The sequence below is a fragment of the Ochotona princeps genome, chromosome 10 (genome assembly GCF_030435755.1).
Source record: "Ochotona princeps isolate mOchPri1 chromosome 10, mOchPri1.hap1, whole genome shotgun sequence".
NCBI lineage: Eukaryota > Metazoa > Chordata > Mammalia > Lagomorpha > Ochotonidae > Ochotona > Ochotona princeps.
In genome coordinates this window covers 75,497,291-75,520,041 of record NC_080841.1, presented here as the reverse complement: position 1 = coordinate 75,520,041, position 22,751 = coordinate 75,497,291, and the positions used below count along the sequence as shown (strand labels likewise).

At 47.4% G+C, this 22,751-nt stretch overlaps 2 protein-coding genes across 7 annotated transcripts in view; both read left to right on the top strand.

Moving 5' to 3' along the window:
* Positions 1–22,751, top strand: part of SVIL (supervillin) — a 205,351-nt gene that overhangs the window by 14,181 nt on the left and 168,419 nt on the right. The window lies entirely within an intron of this gene.
* Positions 19,016–19,888, top strand: POM121L12 (POM121 transmembrane nucleoporin like 12). The gene has a single exon (XM_058669752.1). It carries the CDS (start codon positions 19,064–19,066, stop codon positions 19,886–19,888), a length of 825 nt encoding a protein of 274 aa, XP_058525735.1. The 5' UTR covers positions 19,016–19,063.

Genomic DNA, 22,751 nt, shown 5'->3' with positions numbered 1-22,751 from the left:
GGGTCAATTCTATCCGATCACGACTCTCCGGTGGTTATTTAAAAACTCTCTTGGGAACCAGTGCTATGACATAACAGGTTAAGCTTCTGCCTGTAGCTTCTGTCAACCACTCCCACTGGTTCTAGTCCTGGCTGCTGCACTTCCGATTCAGCTTCCTGCTCATGGCAGCAGAGTGCTGGGATCCCTGCCACCCATGTGGGAGACCCAGAAAAAGTTCCTAACTCCCAGTTTTGGACTGCCCCAGCTCTGGCCGTTGTGGCCATTTGGGGAGTAAACTAACAATGAAAGATCTTTTCTCTCTCTCTCCTTTTATGTCTCTGTAGCTTTGCCTTTCAAATAAAATTAGACAATTCTTTTTAAAAAAAAGTATTTAAAGCAGACCTGGAGACTTCTGCTATTGTACTGACCACCCCTTATTAGTTTGCTCTCAAGCCATCCGGTTCTTGGTGTTACTCTGTTAGGAGATTAGACAGCTCTAAGTCACTACCCCAATAAAGTTCTTTCTGCAGCTAGAATTGAAGGAAGAAGATCGGAGCAGTTAGCAGACCCGCAGGGTATGCCGGGACGAAAGTGGAGGTGCCGGCATGCTTTCTTTGTCTTTCCTGGGCTTATCCAAGCAGTTATGCTGGTAGAGCTGCACCCTGGGCTGCCCCAGAGGATAAGCTGGGACACGCAGGGCAGGAACTAATGTCTGCCGAGTGTGGGTTACACTGTGTGCTCGCCGTGGTCTCCGCCTGATTTCACAATCATGCCCCGCAAAGTCCCTCCAGCGCCTCCCCCTCCCCCGAGAGTGCATGGAGCCTTTGGTGTCTGTGTGGGAACTGCTGAAATGGCAGGGCTGCACCTTGCAGGCCTGTGTCTCCTAACGCGGCTGTCTCCAGTCTCTGATGTGGTTTTGAAGATGGGCTTTAAAACCTGAAAGCCATACCAAGAAAAAAAATTGATACAAAATCACACACACACACACAAATTGTGATATCCGTAAGAGAACAAGAATTTGACAGAGGTCTACCTGCCTGTGGAGTATCTAATTAGAATTGGTGGTGGGAGGTGGGGCTTCTCCCATGTTAATATACACACTACACTCCAGGGCATCTTGTCCCAACCCCTGATGCTTCCGCTATCAATGCATCCACTGACAAATGGTAGACTAAGGGTGTGTGTTTCTCTGTTTCTTCATAATTCTGTCTGATTTTGCTTTGTTTACAAACCTTCCCTGACTTATGATGGTCCTACTTACAACTTTTGACTTTACCATGGTGCCCAGGTGGGACACAGTCAGGACACACTGCACTCTGGAAGAATCTTGGTCTTTGAACCAACTCTGGTGATGTCCTGGGCAGTGGGTGAGAGCAAACCATCAGCACAATGCAGTGTGTAGTGTTGGGACATCCATGTCCACAAGATGGCCCTCTGTGTGTACCTGAGCCATGAAACAATTTAGGATTAAATAGACTAAGATGATTTTGTCCAGCTGCCGGCTGCCCATGTGAGTGCTCTGAGCATGTTTTAAGGGAGGCGAGGCTAAGGTATGGCGTTTGGAGAGTCAGGTATGCTGAACACATCCTCACCTCACATGGGTTCACTGGCACATACCATCTGCATAATTCTTGTGAGGGCTGGTGATTGAAGTGAGTGAATGCGGGTGGTGACCATGTTCGTCTGGTATAAGTGACATTCATTGGTCTAGTATCTACATCGCTGTATCTTGCGTTTGGTGCTAACATGGCATTTTTTCCATCCTTCTATTTTGAAGTTATGTATGTCTTTCTGTTAAGGCTCATTTCTTGAAGGAAAGATGGAATTGGATCTTTTCCCACTTCAATTTGTAAAGAAAAAAACCCAGCCACTAACATTTAATGGAAGTGTTGTTGCAGGAAATTTTTTTTTAATCACCATCTTAGGTTGTTTCTGTCCTATTTATATTATTTCCCTTGGGTTTTTATTCCCTGCATTCTTTTCAATTATTGAGCTATTGCTATCTTTTATTGGCTAATTAGCTAAACATTTTGCTTTGTTATCTTAATGTCTCTGCCGGTTCATATATAGTGTAACTACCTGCAGAGGCCAGCTGGAGGATGTACAAACTAGGGTGATACCACTTAGGCTGCTTGGAGTAGTTTTTCTAGGACAGGTGTTTGACTTTGTCATTCAAATGCTTGTATCTCTTTCTAAGGATTTTATTTACTTATTTGAAAAGCAGAGTTGAAGAGAGAAAGGGATAATCCATCCTGATTGGTCTGAAGTCAAGAGCCAAAAACTCCATTAGAGTGTCCAGTGTGGGTGCAGGAGCCCAAGGAGTTGGACCCTTTCACTGCTTTCCCAGGCCCAGCAGCAGGGAGCTGGCTCAGGAGCAGAGCAGCCAGGACTCCAACTGGTGCCCAGTTGGGATGCTGCTGTCTGTGTGTGACTTAAATCACTACATCTAACATCGGCCCCAGTTCTGCTGAGTTTTAAACTTTCTCTTTTTTTTCCTTTCACATGTTTTAATCGCTGTGTCTTCAGATTCACCAGGTTTTTCTTCTACAATGTCTACAGAATGCTATCCAGTATGGTTTCCACATGACCCTTGGTAGGTTTCACCTCTAGAAAGTTGACTTGTGTTTCTATACATTCGCAGCCTTATTTGATCTCTTGAATATCCATTTAAATGTCTGTTTTTGTCTTTTGATCCTAGCATGTGTTAATCCTTGAGCATCTTCATTTGGCCTCTCCTCATTGGATGCCTTTCTCCACATCTCCATGTACCTAGCCATTTCTGACAAGATGCCAGGCATTGCAACAGTATCCTTCTGGGGTACTGGAAACGCCCTTGGGTTTTGTTTTTTTTATTAAAATGATGCAGGGAGAACATGGAGGCTTTCACTGCCTTTTGGGGCTTGTGGGGTGCAACTGGAACACTGACCTTCCCAAGACTCTCTCTCAAGTCTGCAGGCAACATCTTTCAGAGTGTCCAGTGCTGCCATGGCGCATGCTTCTCTGGCGTTTCAAGCACCCGTTTTAGCTCTGCATAAGCACCAGGTACTATTATCTTGAATCCTTTTGGATCTTTTCACTTCAGGCTTGCTGACACACATGTTCTGGGTGTTTGAAGTTTGAGAGTTCCTTCAGCCCTCGTTACCCGGGTCTTCCCAACCTCTCAGCTCTGTGTCTTTAACTGGGTGACTGCTGAGGTCTCCCTGTGTTCCTGTGTTGTTTGTCTGGAATTTCTCGTGGAGAGGAGCTGGGTTCCTCAGTGGCTCAGCTCGTCCACAGCACTGTCTGTCTGTCCCGGATAGCCATCTGTTTTGGATGGCTCTTACTGGATATCATCTCAGGTAGATGTGTTTCCTCAGGCTTCTTCTTGGCCGTCTGTGGAATTTTTGTTAAAATTCAGATTCTGTTCAGAAAGGTTTTGGCTAGCATCTATGTTTCTAAGAAATTTTCAGCTGTATCAGCTCTTTTGGAAAGAGACTACCTTGAGTAGCCAGCCAACATCAGTCACTATTCAATACATATAGCATATGCGCCACATACATAATTTTAAATTCCCTCTTTGGTCATATCACCAGAGTTAAAACTGGATGAAGTTCATTCTGCTAATATATTTACTTCAACCTAATCTATCTAAAATGTTGCATTTATGTGTAATCAGTATAAAAATATTGCTTTCTTTCCCTTTTTTTGGTAGTACATCTTTGAAGATACATCTTTAAATTTGGTATGCATGTTACAGCGGATTTAAACTCAAACACTTCATTTTTCTTCTGAGCTGTTCAGCCTGTATTTAGATTGTAAAATTTATGTTGAAAAAGTAGTTTTGTAACAAAATTCCAGGTATACTTCTTTTCCAATCATTGAGTAAAAGACCATTTTCCTTTAATCTTTAAAAAAAAGTTAATCTTTTTCAGATGATTTTTCTTGATCGATGTCAACACTGCATATAATCAAGTTATAAAAATTCACTAATTCTTATGCAAGCTCAAAGTCACTAACATCAAATTCAAAGGATTGTCAACTTTGATAACCAAATCAATGTTTACCAGAGCAACAAAATGTTTTCTAAATATTTCTGGTAGATGTTAAAAGCAGTTTATATTAGTGTGTTTGATTTGCCTGAAATTGTCTACATATTGATTCTTGTTAGGCAAGATTATAAAACAATTATTTTTTACTTATCTGATGCAAAGTATCAAGTTCTGCTTATTTTCCTAGGTCACAAATAAGCTTTTCCTGAGCTTGGAACCTTTGTCCTTATTATTTTGCAAACCTTTTCTCTGTGTCAAGGAAACAGTACCTTGGAGTGAGTCAGCCACACAGGGACTCTTTGGAAAAATCTTCTGTTAATCACCCAGGAACCATTGGTAACATGGCATTCACAGCTTTCTGCAGTTGTTGGCAGTTCTGAAGCCAGTGGTAACTCATGGCATTCACAGTGTTTGTATATACTATATGGTATTAACAACCTTCACAACTGCTTATTTCATTGAAGGCAGAGTTACAAAGAGGAAGGATGAGACAGAGAGAAGTCTTTCATTTGCTGGTCCACTCCTCAAAGGGCCAGAGTGGCCAGAACTGGGCAGATCAGAAGCTGGGAGCCAGGAGCTTCCTCCCAGTCTCAGGAGAATGCAGGGCCCAAGCGCTGAGTCATCCTCCATTGCTTTCCCAGGCAGCTAGCAGGGAGCAGCCCGACTTGAGCCTGTGCTCACATGGGATGCCTGTACTGCAGGCAGAAGCTTAGCCTTCCCAGCGTCAGCTCCTGGATAACTTTTCTAAAGCAAAATAAAACTACTTATGATTTTCTTTAATGTGGAATCTTTGATGATGCCAGAAATATCTTATACTCTATGTGCAAATATTTGGTTGCTTAATTAAAATCTTTAACTTGTCATATAATATTCCTTTTTACCTTTTCATTATTTTCCAAGAAGCATTCACAATTACATAACGATTTTTTAAAAGAATCTGTCCATCTGAAAGTGATTGCCTTTTTTGTTTAAGAATCCAAGGTGTCTTATAGCTAGTCAGAGTTACACGCTCCATTGTTTAAAAAAAGTCACTAAACACTCCAGCTATTGCACTCTCATCTGGAGTCATTTTGTTGCTCTTGGTGTTGACCAGGGAGAAGCAGCAGCCTCAGATTCACTGTGTCTTAGCCTGAATGGTCCATTAAAGAGTGTCTGTTTTGTTTTCTCTTATGCAACAGGCTGCCTTCCCATTTTGTCCTGCCATGGGCAATTACACTTGCCATTGATCACAATGTTCTTCAATCCAGCTTCCTCTCCCAGCTCTTCTTTCTTTCCCTGTCCTGATGGCAGCGTTAGCTTCTGTTCCTCCACTCGGCCCTGTTGTCAGTAGTAAGACTTCATTCTGCATTTAAAAACTTGACTGTGTTTGTGAATGGGAGCAATAATTTCATTGTGTTTTAGCCAAAGCACCTACTTGGATTCCCTGATCAGTTATGATATACATTGATGATGTCCTTGGCACATACCCAGGTGAACACACGGCAGTGTTACCCAAGTGCAAACACGTCATTCCTGCTGAATTGTTGACACCACGTAGACCACTCACGGGTTTGTGTGCATATCGCACCTTGATCTACGACAGTGGCCTCTCCATCCAGGGGCCATTTGAAGTGAACTGGAATGCGCGTAGGTGCAGTGGAGCTCCGCCCTGAAGTGCTCAGTTTCTCAAGTTCATGTGAATCAGTTGCAATTCATTCAATGTGAGTCTTCAGTTCCTTGGTCACACTCACCACTCTTTTTTTTTTTTTTAAGATTTATTTATTTTTTAATTGCAAAGTCATATATACAGAGAGGAGGAGAGATAAGGAGGAAGATCTTCTGTCCATTGGTTTACTCACCAAGTGGCTGCAACGGTCAGAGCTGCACCAATTAGAAGCCAGGAGCTGGGAGCCAGGAGCCTCCTCTCCCACACGTCCTGGACTACTTTCCCAGGCCACAAGCAGGGAGCTGAATGGAAAGTGAGGCCACTGGGATTAGAACCGGTGCCCATATGGTATCCCGGCCATTCAAGACGAGGACTTCAGGCACTAGGCTATAGTGCCAAGTCCACACTCACCACCCTTATGGAAGCTATGGGTGTGGCCTTTGGTTCTTTAAAGGTTTATTATTATTATTATTATTATTATTATTATTATTATTATTATTATTATTGGAAAGGCAGAATTACAGAGAGAGAAAGATTGAGAGAGATCTTCCATTTACTGGTTCACTCCCCAAATGGCTGCAATGGCTGGAGCTGAGCCAATCCAAAGCCAGGATACAGGAGCTTCTTCTGGGTCTCCCATGTGGGTGCAGTAACCCAAGCATTTCAGGCATTCTCAGTTGCTTTCCCAAACCACATGAGCAGGAAGCTAAATCAGAAGTGGGACAGCTGGGACTGAACTGTGTCCTCCTGGGATGCCAATACCGGTTTTACCTACTATGCCACAGCTCCGGCTCTGGCTTTTAGTTCTTGCACTGGGTGGTGCAGGCCAAGGACAGTTGCCTATGAATGTAGGGCCTGCAAGAGCAAACCCTATATGGTTTCTCGCTGTTCTTGCCCTGTGGCTGCTTCTTCTGTCTAATCCCACAGCAATCAGGAGTTTAAGGTGGGTAGCAGAGGCAGCCTGGTATGATCAAGAAGGATCTGATGGCTGTGCCACCAGGGTTGGCCAACCACTCACTGTGCCAGACCAGCAGGTTGACCTCAGAGCCAGACTGTGGGCTGTAGTGTAGGTTAGCTTGTGACAAGGGCAGGGCCCAGTATGCAGGTCAGTCGCCACTGCTCTTTGATTTCCCAAGGTTGTTGGTTAATGCCCTCCAGAACAACCTGCTGTGTCCTTGGTTGGCCAGAAATTCTGTCACAGAGGTGGCGTTTCTGTGGTGCACGACAAAGCAGTTCTCACACGCACATATATTTCAATTTTGTTTTAAGTTTTTTTATTCGTTTATATGAAAGGCAGTTACAGAGAAAGATTTTTTTTTTTTATCTACAGGTTCACTCCCTAAATGACCCCAGTGGTCAGGACTGGGCCAGGCTGAAGCCAGGAGCGTCATCCGAGTCTCCCATGAGAGTACAGGGGCCAGACACTTGGGCCATATTACACTTGTAATACACTTGTATTACACTGCACTTCCATAGGGGATGCCAGTGTTTCAAGCAGTAGCTTAGTTCCCTGCACCACAAAACCAATCCCCTAAACTATGTGCTTTCAATGAACCTTGATGACCTGTCCTGCGCTCTAAACACTCAGAAAGTTGAGAGAAGGGGTTACCTACTTCTCCTTGTTTTCTGCTTCTCTATCCTTTTCCCACAGGGCGAGGCATGAGGAAGTGGGCTCACAGGGAGGCCCCATTTTCCCCTCCCTCTTGATGTGTATAAAGACATTAACACAGAGTCAAGTTGTCTGAGGTTTAAGGGTCATCTCATGCATACAGCTGGCGAACTCCCAAGAGCGCCCTATAACGCCACCCAGCATAGAGCCCTCTCGGGATAGCTTTGTTCAGGTTTATTCAACGAGCATCTAGAAACCCTGGTCTTGGAGTGCTGCAGGCAAGGCAGCTGCCTGAATCTGAATGCTACTTCTGACACCATCTGGCTGCGTGCCCTTGGGCGAGCGGCTGACGCCTCTCTGGCACCCTTCCATTGCCTGTCTACCAGGTGGGGGTTAGATTACGACACCGTTTTCCTAAACCATCCCATGGAGCACTGGGGGCCCTGGCCCTGTTACTAATTGGCTGTATCTCTGCTCCTGCCAAGCCAATTAGGGAAGGCGTGTTCTGCCAGCTGCTCCGGTGCTCGGGACAGGAGAGTTCGGTCTGCAGGAAGCCCAGAAGTCCAGACACCTGCTCAGCATTGTTAAACTGAGCAAGTTCTCCACTCTGAATGGGGACGTTCATTCTCTGTCTTGGAGAGAAAATCCAAGTGTCAGAGAAATCCATGTGTCAGAGAGTAGAGTATGAGAAACAGTGGGCTGGATCAGGGATCAAGCCACAGCCCTGCGGCTGAAATCAGGCTGACCATGCGCTGGTGTAAATAAAGTTTTATTGGGACACAGCCACATCTGTTCTTTTATGAGTGGTCTGCAATGGCAGTGCTGTGTGTAGCAGGAGATTTGCAAATGATCCACAAAATCTAAAAGACATACTGTCTATTTACAGATAGCGTCTGCCCACGCCCACATGCAAAGCGGTTGATTGAGCAGCGGGTTTTGAACACAAATAGCAGAGAAGTGCCAAGGACTGAGTCATTTTATTTTGTAGGCTTCTTTCTTTCTTTCTTTCTTTCTTTCTTTCTTTCTTTCTTTCTTTCTTTCTTTCTTTCTTTCTTCCTTCCTTCCTTCCTTCCTTCCTTCCTTCCTTTCTTTCTTTCTTTCTTTCTTTCTTTCTTTCTTTCTTTCTTTCTTTCTTTCTTTCTTAATTTGAGAGAGAGCAAGCAAGAGCTTCCATTGCCTGGTTTATTCCCCAGGGGGCTGCAACTGCCGGCAGCCAGGCACAAGCCTGGAGTGGGAGCTCAAACCCGGCACCTCAGATAGGACATGGTTGGTTTCACTGCCGTCTTCACCAGGCCGAATGTCTGCCCCAGCAACAAGCTCGCATAAATCCTTTCCGTGATTATTACTTCTATTGCTCTGGTTTTAGTTGCCTTCTCAACTCTGCTGTGTGTGATACACAGATGCACATGTGCACACATATATACAAAGACATGCATACATGCACAGATACTTGGACCTACACACCTAGAGCGATAAACCTACACACAGACATGCATGCCAAACACATGTACACAAAGACATGCACGCATACACACATGTTCATACTGGTATAGAGACATGCATACACAAACACGCATACACATGGATGCAGAGACAGGACACACACATAACACAGATGTGCAAGCATGCATACACCAACACAGGATACACACATACGCAGGGACACACAGTCACACAGGTATACATATGCACATGCATGGACACACAGGTAGACTTATACACCCATACACACACAGGGATACACAGTCACACAGACTTGCGGTACACACACACAGACTTCCGGTACACAAGCCTGCGCAACTTCTTCAGTGTCTTCACCATCCGAAGCCCTCCATCATCATCATGGTGATTTCAGTATTCACAAACTTCTGTCTGGGGTGCTGCCTCTCCAGAGTTTGTCCCCCACGTCAGACTGTGCCAGCCGGGGACACTGGGGCCCCTCACCATCTGTCTTGTCTCTCTCCTCCACCGTCTGTCTTACAGCTTTTTCCCAGCTGCATTCTGACTGCACGCGGGGTCAGGGCTGGTGAGTTTTGCCTTTGAATCTGGAAATGTATTTTCTGCTCCGACCATGGATACCACCGGAAGGTCACAGGCTGTGGCACAGATTGAGATAAATTCTCATGGGCGGCAGAGCTGAGGGGCCTGCTGTGGTTATTACGGTAGGGGAAATCTCCATCAAGTTCATGGAAAGTGTCGGTATCTGCCGACCCAATCGCTGGGTCTTGGGTTCAGGGTGCGTTCCGGGGGGCAGGGGCTGCCGAGCTCCCCTTGGGGCAGTGGCAGGGGAGGTAGGCTGTGGTCTGTCCTCCTTGTTGGCTGTGGAGTAAGGATGAGGAGCGCACAGGGGCAGAAGCTGCGACCTCAGGGGAAAGGGGCAGGGCTGGCCTGGCCACACAGTCTCTTGGAGAATCACAAGTGCATATGAGGCCCATGCCGTGTACCCGAGTGCAAGTGTAGTACCCTTGGGTACTGTGAATAAGAGAACCTATGCATACTGGAAATTTTAAGAGTACTCGTGGAAACCTTGGCAGCTAAGGAGTTGTACTGAATCTGTTGCAGAGTTACACTTTTAAAAAAAGTTCGAAAAACCAAGTTTTGTGCTTTCCTTGTATTAAAAACCACATGGTGCTCGGAACAGCCACAGCCCTTAAGGACTTGGCCCCCGTCCCAGCTGCTCTGCTTGCCATCCAGGCTCTTGCTGATGGGATCCTGGGAGGCAGCAGCTGACTTAAAGGGATGAGTCCTCACCACCTGTGTGGAAGTCCCCACTAGAGCCCCTGGCCTTGGCCTGGCTCTGCTCCTGGATACTGTGGGCATTTGGGGGAGTGAGCCAGCAGATGGAAGATTTCTCTCTTGGTGTCTCCACTGCTGTCTTTCAGGTACATGAAATTAAATAAATAAGTAAATTAACCAACTTCTGTACTTGAAAACGAAGTGTAGTAAACCCTCAGCACTTGTCCCACTGTTTCAGAGCCTAACAGAATGAAATGAGAGTCAGTTTCATGTCTGAGTGTTTCTGTGTGAAGTCAGGCAACAGGATAACAGGCTCCCACCCCCTGAATCTGATAGGTCCCAAAATAAGGCCAAGGGGATGAATCCAGGGGTGGGGAGTAGATGGTCCCTGGCCAGTCGGCTCTCCACATGTTTCAGTGTCAACAGAGATGGAGGGCCCTGGGGGCTTTCTGTGGTGTGCTTCCGGTCACTCTCAGTAGTTTGGGGGCATTGCTTGCAAGGCTTGCCGCCCCTGGGGCACATGGGTAGCACGTCGCCCCAACGCAGCTGTGAGCCCTGGTAGGGCATGCAGAAGGACAGCCTGCGCCCATGACTGCATGGAGGCTTCGCGGAGTTCCTCACTTTGCCTCGGCCCGCGCAGGAAGGCAGCAGGGCTGGGTTTGGGCTCTGATGACGTGGACAATGTCTGTACTTCAAAAAGATGTCTGCTTGCGCACTTTGCTGGGGAGTTTGTCTCTCCCTAGTTTCTTTTATTTCGATGGAGCAATGAGTTTATAATAACCCACTTGCATATAAAATACCAAGAAATGCAAGCTATAATACAATAACAATAGATGATATTCCAGTGAATAGTGAAGAAAACTAAATGAAGATAAAATAAGTAAAGTAATAAAAAATACATTTTGTTTTTAAAATTTTTTTTGAAGACTTGTTCACTTATTTAGAAGGCAGGGTTGCAGAGAGAGAGAGAGAGAGAGAGAGAGAGCAAGTCTTGCATCTACTGGTTCATTCCTCAAATGGCCACAATGGCTGTAGCTGGGCTATTCTAAAGCCAAGAGCCAGGAACTTCCTCTGAGTCTCCCACGTGGGTACAGGAGCCAAGCACTTGAGCCATCTTCTGCTGCTTTCCCAAGCACCTGATCAACGACCTGGATCAGAAGTGGAACAGCAGGTTCTCAAACCAACACTCCATAGGCTGCCGGCTTGGCAGCCAGTGGCTTTAAATACCACACTATGGTACCAGCCCCTGTTTATAATGTGAAAGGCAGAGTTACAGAGAGAGAGAGAGAGAGAGGAGAGAGCTCTTGCATCTGCCAGGTCCCTCCTCAGATGGCCAGGGTTGGGCCTAGTTGGCAAAACCAGAAGCCAGGAGCTCCCATCTGGGTCTCCTGTGCATGTGGTAAGGGCCAAAGCACTCGGACCATTTGCTGTTGCCTTCTCAGCATGTTAGCAGGGAGTTGAAAGTGGAGCGTCCAATCTCAAACCAGTGTTCGCTTGGGATGCCAATATAGCAGGTAGTGGCCTAATCCACGTGCCACAATGCCTAACCAATGGACCAATTATTTTGAAAGTCACACCCACCGTAGCCTTCCTCCTAGTCTTTATGGGGTTTCAGCCAGAGGAAGTACACTGCTAACACTTTCCCTCTCTGTTTTCCAATATGCTGCTCGGTCCTGTCTGACAGGAGGCATGTTCCAACAGTTCATGGGAAATGTGTATTAAAAAAAAACTGCATAAACTTTACAAACTTGGCACTAAAATAAATTTACCTTTTAACTCCGTCTTCCATGAGCTTTTGCATGGGCTTGTCCACACAGATGAAAATGTCAGCCACACAGGATCATGTGAACCTTTCATTGAAACATCTGCTCACACATTTCCAAGCATCAACTTGGAATGCTTTCTGGAACAGAAGCCATTGTGTGAGTGTATTGGTGACACATTATTTCCTACACAGATATGAGCCTTCTTTTTAATTTTTCAAAAGAGATTAATTTAGTTTTAATTGGAGAGGGCAGATTTGCAGACAGAAGGGCACAGACAGAAAGATCCTCCATCTGCTGGTTCACTCCCCATTTGGCTGCAACAGCCAGAGCTGAACCAATCCAAAGCCAGGAGCCAGGAGCTTCTTCTGGGTCTCTCAAGTAGGTGCAGGGTCCCAAGGTTTTGGGCCATCCTCGACTGCTTTCCCAGGCCACAAGCAGGGAGCTGGATGGGAAGTAGAGTAGTCGGGACTTGAACCCATGTCTTTATGGGATGCCAGTGCTTCCAAGGGGAAGGATTAGCCAACTGAGCCATCACACCAGACCCACGAGGCATCTTTTGTACAAAGGGAATATCACCAGGTACATTACTGAGCTCTAATGTGTTTTGGATCTGCGCCAAATGTTGAAAGTCTCTCAAGGAACCTCAGGTGTTCCTTGTCTCTCCCTCTTGGAAGTGCAGTTTGTGAAGGTCCGAACCAGATACAGACTTGGAATGAGGATCAAGTGTCTTTGAGGTGTTGGCCTCCTTCTGTCTTGCAGTGCCAGGCCTGGGGCATGGCCTCTGGCACACTGTAACACAGGACAGGACCTTCCTTTGGGTACTGCTAAGCCCAGCTGTGTGGCAGCAGTCTCTCTGGCCTGGCTCAGGAGCCCATTGCTGCAGATGAAAGAGTGATGTGCCATGTATGTCCCACCCTTGCCGGGAGGCGTGGATGACATGTGATGAAGGAGAGCATGGATTCCCAGGTGGTCTCTCTCTTGCTCTGCCTTGCTAATTAATTAATTAATATAAGCATTTATTTATTTTATATTTATTGGAAAGGTAGATATATAGAGAGAAAGAGATTCAGAGAGGAAGATCTTCGGTTCACTCCCCAAGTGGCTGCAACAGCCAGAGCTGAGCTGATCCGAAGCTGGGAGCCAGTAGCTTCTTCTGAATCTCCCATGCCATCCTCCACTGCTTTCCGAGGCCACAAGCAGGGAGCTGGATGGGAAGCAGAGCAGCCAGGATTAGAACTAGCAACCATATGGGATCCCGGCACATGCAAGGCTAGGGCTTTAGCCACTAGGCCACCATGCCAGGCCCAATTAGTATTTTAAAGAAAAATTCCCAAATGAAAATGGAGATGAAGGAATTGGCATCATGGTACAATGGGTTAGGCTGCCTCCTGCCACAGTGGCATCCCACATGAACATTAGTTCCAGTCCCAGCTCCTCCACCTCTGTTTCAGCACCCTGGTAATGTGCCAGGGAAAACAGCAGGTGATAAGGAAAGCAGATAAGTCCTTTGGCTCCGGCCACTCGCAAGGGATGACCCAGATGGAGTTCCAAGCTCCTGGCTTTGGCCTGATCCAGCTCTGCCTGTTTGGCAGCCATGTGGGGAGTGAGCCAGTGGATGGGAAATCTCTCTCTCTCTGTCTCTCTCTCTCTCTCGCTGAAAGTCTGCCTTTCAAATAAATAATTCTGAAACAGAAGAAGAGGGATTGGGACGCAGTAGAGAGAGACCACAGATGTCCGTTATCACATGCAGTTGTGACCAATGCATTGGGCCTGCTGCAGCTTCCAACTTGCTCTGGCTCAAGTGCAACGCTTCAAGTCTCTGGTGTGGAGGAAGATGTTGACTGCCCAGTGGGATCTGCAACTGATCTCTGATCTGGTAACAATCGGATCAACCTTGACTAGGGTCAATGTGTCAGTCGTCTCACGCTTTCTTTTCTTTGCTTCTAAATAAAGATTTATTTATTTGAAATTCAGAGTTACAGGAGGGAGAGAGAAAGAGCCCTCCCATGTACTATTTCACTCCTCAGATCGCTGCAATGGCCACTACTGGGCTGGGCCAAACCCAGGAGCCAAGAGCTTCTTCCGGGTCTCCCACGTAGGTGCCAATGGCCCAAACACTTGGACCATCTTCTGTTGCTTTTCTCAGTCACCTGCAGGGATCTGGATCAGAAGTGGAGCAGCCAGGACACCAACCATTTTCCATTTAGAATGCTAGCATTACAGATAGAGGCTTTACTTGTGATGCCCTCATGCCAACCCCTAAAGCTTTTTAAAAATTTTATTTGTTTGTATTGGAAAGGCAAATTTATTGAGAGAAGAAACAAAGATCTTTCATCTGCTTGTTTACTCCCCAAATGGCCACAACAGTCGGAGCTGAACTTATCAGAAGCCAAGAGCCAGGAACTTCTTCCATGTCTCCCACATGGGTACAGGGTCCCAAGGACTTGAGCCATCCTCTGCTGCTTTCCCAGGCCACAAGCAGGGAGCTGGATGGGAAGTGAAGCACCAGGATGTAAACCGGTAGCCATATGGGATCCTGGCACTTGAAGGGGGAGGATTAGTTAACTGAGCTGTCATGCTGACCCCCAAGCTTTGTTGTGGAGATCCAGCAAGCTGTGCCTGTGGAGGACTGGGCAGGTATAGTCCGTAATGCTCATTGTTCAGGTTCTGGTGGCCTTGAGAGGGAACGTGGCTGCCCTTGGCAGGCCTGGAGGAAGTCTGCTTAGTCATAACATGAACCACTAGGAAGGTAAGCACATCTCACAGAGGACGGAGTCAGTGATCTTGGTCTTGACCCCTGAGACTTGATTCTTTGACACACTGAGTTGTAAGTTGTGTGTCATTTTGCCAACAGAAGCTGGATAGGCCCCATTCGGTGGATCCGTAAGCCATCGCTTGTCGGCCTTGTACTTGAATTGGTTTCTTATCGGTTCTTGTGATCCGTAACACTATTATAAGGGGAGAAAGAGAGAGAAGAAGGTATCTGCCTGCTCTAGAATGTGGCAATTTATATTCCAGGGGAGAACTAGCTTTCAGCTGTTCTTCCTCTTCTAGAAGAAAATGTTCCTCTGAATAATTGATGCTTCTGAAATGAAGCCTTATATTTTTATGATCCTGGAATAGCTCCCTTTCAGTACCCACCTGAATGTCAGGCAGTCCTGAATGGGAACTGTCGCTGTGGAAAACACATGGGAACACGGGGAAATCTGGACAAGATGATCGTCCGGAGGCCAAGTTCAGACCATGGAGTGAAGTATAGAGAATGGCAGACGAGGGACAGATCTCAATGTGCAAATCCACCGTGGTGCACAGCTGCAGGAACCCTTTCCTGGGGTTCTATCCAGTGGAAGTGGGAGCTCAACACCAGGAACTCTAGTCCGTCATTCAGGCTGGTAGATACATGATGTGTTCCTATGAATTGAGACCATTGTATTCACTTGCAGATTTGTACACCCTGCATTTTTTATTGTGTATCCACTAAAGTATAAAGCGCTTTAAAAATGTTTTTAAAGATCTATTTCATTTATTTAAAAGGCAAAATCAGAGCGGAGACAGACAGAGAAACAAGAGAGGCCTTCCATCTGCTGACTCACGCCCCTGTACCGGCCTCGGGACTCTGTCTTTCATAAGTCATGTGAGGGGCCAGCACTGTGCTGTAGTTGGTAAAGGTACACCCTGCCATGCCAGCATCCCACCTGGGTGCCAGTTTGTGTCCAGCTGCCTCCCTCTGGATCCAGCTCCCTGCTCATGGCCCAAGGAAGGTGATGAAGGATAGCTCAAGTACTTGGATCACTGTCACCCATGTGGGAGGCCCAGAAACCCCGACTGCTGTCTTCCCTTGGCCTATCTCATTCCTGGCTGTTGTGGCCACTTGGGAAGTGAGTCAGTGGAGGGAAGATCTCTCTATGTGCCTTCCTTGCTCTTTATCTCTGACTTTAAAGTAAATAAATGACTTTAAAAAATTATCTGAAAGTTATGAAGAGTTGTTGTTGTTGTTGTTGTTGTTGTAGGCGCAAATAAAATTTCTGTGACAATAGTGGCTGGCTCTTAGATTAGGTAATCAAACATCAGTGTTGATCGGTACCAGTGCCTGTAAAGTCAGCATCCCGTGTATGAGTACTTGTTTGAGTCCCTGCAGCTCCCAGTTCCAGATCAACTCCTCCTGGGAAAATGGTCAAGTGATTGATTCCTCTGCCACCCACATGGGAGGCGCAGATGGAGCTCCTGGTTCCTGGTTTCATCCAGCACCAGCCTTGGTTGTTTGGGGAGTGAAGTGGCTGATGGAATATCTTTCCTCTCTCTCTATCACTCTGACTTTTAAATAATGGATTTTTTCAGGAATCTGTTGACTATTTTTGAGAAGAGTATGTTTTTTTGAACAGAAGTAGATGACTGTGTGGCCCTGTTTATATTACATTTGATGTTTGTAACGTACACTGCATATTTGAGGTCTTGGTCATTTTCCTATGTACCCATCTAGATCCTTTCCTAGAAGATCAGTCTTGAAATATTTTGCTACAATCTTTTTCTTTTAAATGATCACTTCCCACCCAAGCTTCTCAGTCATCACCTGCCATTGGGAACATTCCCAAATGCCACAAGTTCCTCAGCCTCATGAAATGAAGTATTGAGAAGCAAAAGTCTGCCATTTCACTTGGCAGTTGACTCGGACCAATGACAGATTCCCGAGTCCTAACACAGTGGGCTCCTGGGAGATGTTTTCGTATTTCAAAGGCAAGATTCTCCGACCTAGTGCAGTACTGTGGGAGACTTCCCTTTGGTCCCCAGGCATCAAGGACCCCATTGGTGGGAGTCAGCATGAAAAAGAGATTCATGAGAAGGGATGCCACAGGTGAGGCTCGAGTTCTGCTGGGGAGTAACCCAGTGATCAGACAAATTACTCATGCACTTGACGTGGAGCTGTTACCAGTCTGATTTTTTCCCCCATTTTTAATTATATTTTTGACAATCTTTACATAGTTAATTGGGGCATGAAAGTTCAAGGGCTACAGGAAAGTGGGTAAGACTATCATTTCCACACTTTTTTTTCTGTATCTGGGGTAAAGGGAGAAGCCCCACCCAGTTTCCCACCCATCCCAGCGCGCTGATGTTGGGCATACTCCAAGGGTCTTGCTCAATGGTTTTGATAGATCAACAGTTATGAATTGCTGCCAATCTCACCATTCAAAGCATGAAGAAATCACTGCAGAATCCACTGGTTGACATAGTCTACCCTAGAGTCTTCGTTTACCCTGTTTTTCACTGCCAACACATGGCTGGGGTAGTTGATTGATTTGTTTTATCCTCTGTCTTTTCATGGTTAGGGATCTGAGCCCGGCAGTTCGATTGAGGGGATCCCTAAAGAAACTTTGTCTGAGGTGAACCCAGACAAGGTTCTTGTATGTACCTACAAGTATGGGGTGCGGTACAGTTCATTGCCCCAATCAGCTGGTGGTTGCAATGGCTGGGTTCTGTTTCCAGTCCTGACTTCCACTGGAATCAATGGGTGTTGCAGTCCAGCCTGATTCTGTCAAGCACACACTCAGCCCTCACATCAACCAGTGGGAGCTGCAGCCTAGTCGGAGCGACCCACAATAACCCCCACCAAGCCCGTACCCCATCCTGATTCTAGTGCTTGCCGTTATGTGCAGCAGACTAGTCCAGTCTGTCCCACATCCCCTTTGGCTCTCATACATGTCAATGGGCATTGAAGCCTAGTTCAACCCAAATAGCTTCACTATCCAGCCCGCACACATGCTGTTGGGTGCCCTTCTGTCTAGCCACCCCTGCCCCTATCCTGGTTTTTGTGCCTCCCGTGGGAGTGGTAACTCAAGAGGGAGAAGCCCACTATTTCCCTTCTAGGTCTCTCCACTCCCAGATTATGCACTCTCGAGGTGGTTCTGCAGTTTAACTTGACAGAATTAGCCCTCAATGCCAGATTCTGCCAGCTGCTGCTGCAGCAAAGCCCAACCAACCCTCACCCACTCTATTTTATGCTTGCACCAGTGGGAACAATCAGCCCAGCCTGGCTTTTCCCTGATCTAGTCCACATGAGGCGCACAGGTGTTGTAGCGCTGCTTAGTCTGGTCTACCTTCATCCCAGCTCACGCTCTCCAGTGGGAGTACCTGTCCAGCAGGGGAGACCTCCCCACCATATTCCCCTGCTGGCTCTGCCCCCGCACTCCTGGTTTTCATGTGTGATGTTGGGCGCTGCGGCCACATCTGGTACAGATCACCTCACCTTGGCATTCCGTAATGTGCATTGGTTTTTGGCGCAACCAAACCTGGTTCAAACCACACTCTGTTCTGGTGCTGATTTGCCAGGGGATGATGTGAACTGACTCAGCCTGGACTGCCCCCGACCCATGCCAAATGTATGCCAGTGGGAAACTTTCCATGGCCTGTTCTGGGCTGTTTCCTATCATGCTTCTTGCGCTTACCTGCAGGGTCTCTGACCTGTCAGAAGAATTGCCCAGGCTTCTCCATCAGAACCTCTCCCAATGCCAGATTTTGCGCATACCAGGGGGTCCATGAGCCAGCCCTACCCAGTTCACCTCCTGTCCTAGCAGGAACAGTGAGCCAAGAACTTCTTTCTGGGTCTCCCATGTCGGTGCAGGGTCCCAATTCTCTGCACCATCCTCAACTGCTTTCCCAGGCCACAAGCAGGGAGCTGGATGGGAAGTGGAGCTGCCGGGATTAGAACCGGCGCCCATATGGGATCCCAGCACGTTTAAGACAAGAAGGACCTTAACAGCTACACTATCACCCCAGGCCGTATTTTTATTTTCAAAACACAGAAAATAGAAAAACACTAGTATCCATCGGGGAGCGTGAACAACTTGCACCCCAGGGATGTCAGGGACAGGAGTTCACCCTTGGGAGGGCTCCTGAGTATGTTAGGTTCGTGTGCATCGCATTGTGAGTGGCATCTTGTGTCACTCTGGCATCAGGAAGACAAGCTTTGAATTACTGTGATAACTCCTAGGGCCCTGCACGCAAACGCAGTGCCTGGGCTTAGCAGCACAGCAGCAGGCAGCACTGAACCTGTAGAATCCCAGCACTGGGAGAACCACGCCCTCAGCGCTGGTGCGGCGTGGTGCCCGCTAATGTCCCGTGTCCCTGGTTTGCGCGTGCAACAACATGGCTCGTGCAGGATCCCAGGCCCAGGGCGTCCCGAGATCCACTGAGCCAACGGTTGATTCGGTCACCGAACTGTTCTTCGACTGGCCGCGATCACAGCCTTGCTCAACCGCTGGCCGCTGAGCCACGTGTTTCACAGAGCTACCTCTGCACAGACCTCATGGGGCTCTACCTCAGCAGGTACCTGCTCACCTACCTGGACCAGCCCCAGGGTGCGCTGCCGCCCCACGCCCAGGGGCGCCAGTTCCCGCAGACTGGTTTTCCCAGACACCGCCCAAGGGCGCCAGAGCCCCGCCCAACTCCCACAGGGCCACCCCAGCGCCTGGCCCGGGTGCCACATTACCCCAGCATGCCTCTGCGCTGTGACTATGCCCGCCTGCGAAGGGCCAGGGTGCCCGAGGCCTGCGGCAACCTCCCCAGAAGGCTGCGTCCCAAGTCCCTGCAGGGCGTGAGTCTCTACCACTCACGCATGAGCTGCAGACATCGCTGGCTGGCGCCCACCTGGAGCCCCCCGCGGCTGCACAGCCAGGACACCCCACAAGCCTCTGCTGGGCAGCGCTCAGACAGCCTCTTCCGCTGCGCGGTGGCCCCGCAGCGCCCTGATCCCTGTGCCAGGGAGACAGTGCTCAAGGCCCTGAGCCAGTGCAACAAGGGCAAGAGGAAATTTGATGGGCCGCTCTGGTTCGAGACCCCAGAGCCCAAGAGGAGCAAGCAGAGCCCAGGGCAGCGGCCCTCGGCCTTCAAGCCTGTCAGCAGAGACGGAGTGGTCCGCACATTCGTGCCCAGGCCCGGGAAGCTGAGGAGGAGCACTGGATGCCGGGGAAGCCAGAGTGCCAGGAGAGGAGCCAGGGCCTGCAGTTCTGCTGTCCCTCAGCCTGCCCTGCGGGCTGCCAGCGCCGAGAACAGTGGCCATGTGCGCCTCTGGAGCCTGCAGCATGGATGCCCTGCCAGCCAAGCACACAGCAGCCAGCCTGCTGCCCGCTGAGGCTTAGGACCTGCCTCCACCTCCTGGGCTCCCAGCCACAGCCAGCTCATCCTCCTGAACCTGCTGGGCCCCACCAGTCCCGAAGCCACTAGACCAACACCTGCGCTGCAAGTCACACACCTGCCACTGCCTCTCCACCTTCAGAGCCTACCCCACAGAGACTTGATCACAAGACCCTTGCCCATTCCCCTGCCCACCCACACCTACCCCTTCCCTGCCAGCTTCTCTCCCATCTCCACTGCTACCACACCCCCATCTCACCCCTACCCCATGCCCAGTTTCTAGAATTTAATGAATTTTAGTTAAAAAAAAAATAAATATTACTTTAAAGAAATGGTTTACTGTGATTTCCAGAAGCATGTTTTTGTAAGACTGGAAGTTCATTGATGAAGGGACGGTAGGATAATTTGGAACAGGCAGATATATTTTAACATGCTGACTTAGTATTCTTTAATAAGAGAAGCAATATTGAGGCATAAGGAAAGGATAATGAACTGAGCAAACAACATATGTGTATACATCAGTTTTCCCTCGTTTGAGTTTTATAAATTGTTTATATCTAGAATTGTAAGTATCCGATGTGCGTGTACATGATATAGGGGGAATGGTGAAAACATTATATTATTATGGAGAGAGTAAATGCTTTGAAGTTCTGGGAACTTTCAGCCACTTTACCTTCACTCTGTCTTTACTATGCACCTGCAACTGAATAGATGATGTTTTGCTTTCAAATAACACCACTGGATTATCTGTATCTGTGAACCATGTATGACTGTAATGCCTCTAGCAAGCAGTGACAATGTTATAGAAATAGTGTGGCCTCCAAATCACTACATGCCAGTGAATATCCAAAAGCAATTCTAAAACAAAGTTGAAGGACAGGTTGGAAATTGTAGAGGAAGCATGGAAAGAAGGAGATAGAAACAGGAATAATTTAACGTAAAAAATCCAAGTGGTAAGTCATCTTTTCATATGTCAGTCAAAACCTTTAATGGCAGTAGTCTACACACAGTGATTAAAAGATTTGGGGAGTGGGTGGGTCTGACTCTGGTGAGTGTATAGGGAATGCAAAGCAAAGTTGTAATGATTAGTGTAAGATGGTATAGGAAATCATAGCATGAAAAGATTAATCGAGGGAAAGCACACACTGCACTAATATTTGTAAAACAGACCTCAGAGCAGAGCAAACGACTAAGGTCGGGTTCATGAGAAACGAAGACGTAGCAATGGTGTGGGTGTGTGCAAAAGCAGCAGCACTGGGGAGCAAAGTGGAGGTAGAGCAGTTGGAGTCTTCAGTGTGCTGTCATCAGTGACTGATGGATATGCAGCCAGGGACCAGAGCTCAGCAACTTGAAGTGACAGTAGCTCATGACTGTTTCTGGAACCCTTCACTAGAGCACATAGTAGGCAGTCTTGTCGAAGTTCACGGGACCTGTACAAAGCTAGATCATGTCTCTGGGCATTACAGTGCTTCATAAGGTTGGCGTATGGAGAGAAACTAGAAACCATTACCAGAAAGCTAATAGGAAGATCTCTGAAACAATTGAAACGAAGCAATGTGAACAATACGTGGATCCAGGAGGATGTCCCAAGGGCATGTTCAACAAGGCATTGAACAGATCACCAGTGAACACACAACCTTTAGGATTTAAGTGATACAGCTCTGAGGGGGAAGTTTTTTGGACCAAATGTTACCTGAAAAGCAGGAAATGTCCCCAAGTGATCTCTAAACTCCTCCAAAAATGAGCAGCACCCCAAGCCCACTGCATGTTGCCCAGAGCAGCAGTTCAAGAAGTTGTGACTCATGCAGTATTACTCAGCAGTAGAAGGGCTGACGTCTTGATACTTTGAGCAACCTGGACACATTTCTAGAACATTGGGTTGATTGGAAAAAGCCTATCTGAGTGTATTACAGGGCTTATGATTCCGTTTATGTGACATTCCCCTAAATGACGCGAGTGCAGTGTTGACGAGCAAGTTAGTAGCTGTCAGGAGTTGATGAAGGGGTGGTGACTGGTGGGTTGGTGACATGGCGTGGCTAGGACAGGACAAGGTTTTCCTGTGGTGACAGGAATGTTCTATGTGTCGGCTGCATGGTGCCTGTCTTCCAGCTGAGGTAATGTACAGTAGTTTGGGGACATGTCTCCATCAGAGGCTGGTGGGCATCCTACAGGGCATCTCTCTGCATTGCTTCTTAAGCTTGTAGGTGGATGTGAAATTGCCTTGGGAAAAGAGGTGGAGTTGAAATGAACAGATGTTATTCAGAGCAGGGGCCAGGGGGAAGCTCCATGTAGGTTGAGGGTTCCAATCTGGCAGTGTGTTCAAATGCCCAGGATAAAGTAGATGGATGCCAGGTTTATTCATGATTGAGTTATTGTGCTAAGATTCAAGATATCGTGTGATAATCCATACTCATCCAATTTAGCTACAACTTCAGCATTAGCTGGGAGGAAGGTTAAAACTACAGGAACAGCAGGTACTCTACCCTCCTCCCTCCATCAGGATGTTAGTTCATTCAGAGATGTGTGGAATGTAAGTCTGTCTCTTTAAAAGCATTTTTCACCGAGCTCTCAAAAATATACAGAACTGTAGACAAACACCTAAAGGAGTCACTTGGTGGACATTAACTAAGCTCACTAAACAATCCACATGGCCCTGGTTTGGTAAACCAGTAGTCCTTGTATCTCCGTTGGTGGTGGTGGTGGTTAAATTTTACAGCAAATCCCGCACATGATTTAATCTGAATGCTTCAGGATGTGTCTCTGCAGTACCTACAGGACTCCAAGACACAGATCAGGACCCTGCTTGTGTGCTTTCTGCAAAGGTGACTAGACAAATTCAGGGAAAATGGAAGGAAAAGATA

What these genes read in the sequence shown, in the direction of transcription:
- POM121L12 (XM_058669752.1), top strand. Translation starts at nt 19,064, where the DNA reads ATGGGGCTCTACCTCAGCAGGTACCTGCTCACCTACCTGGACCAGCCC.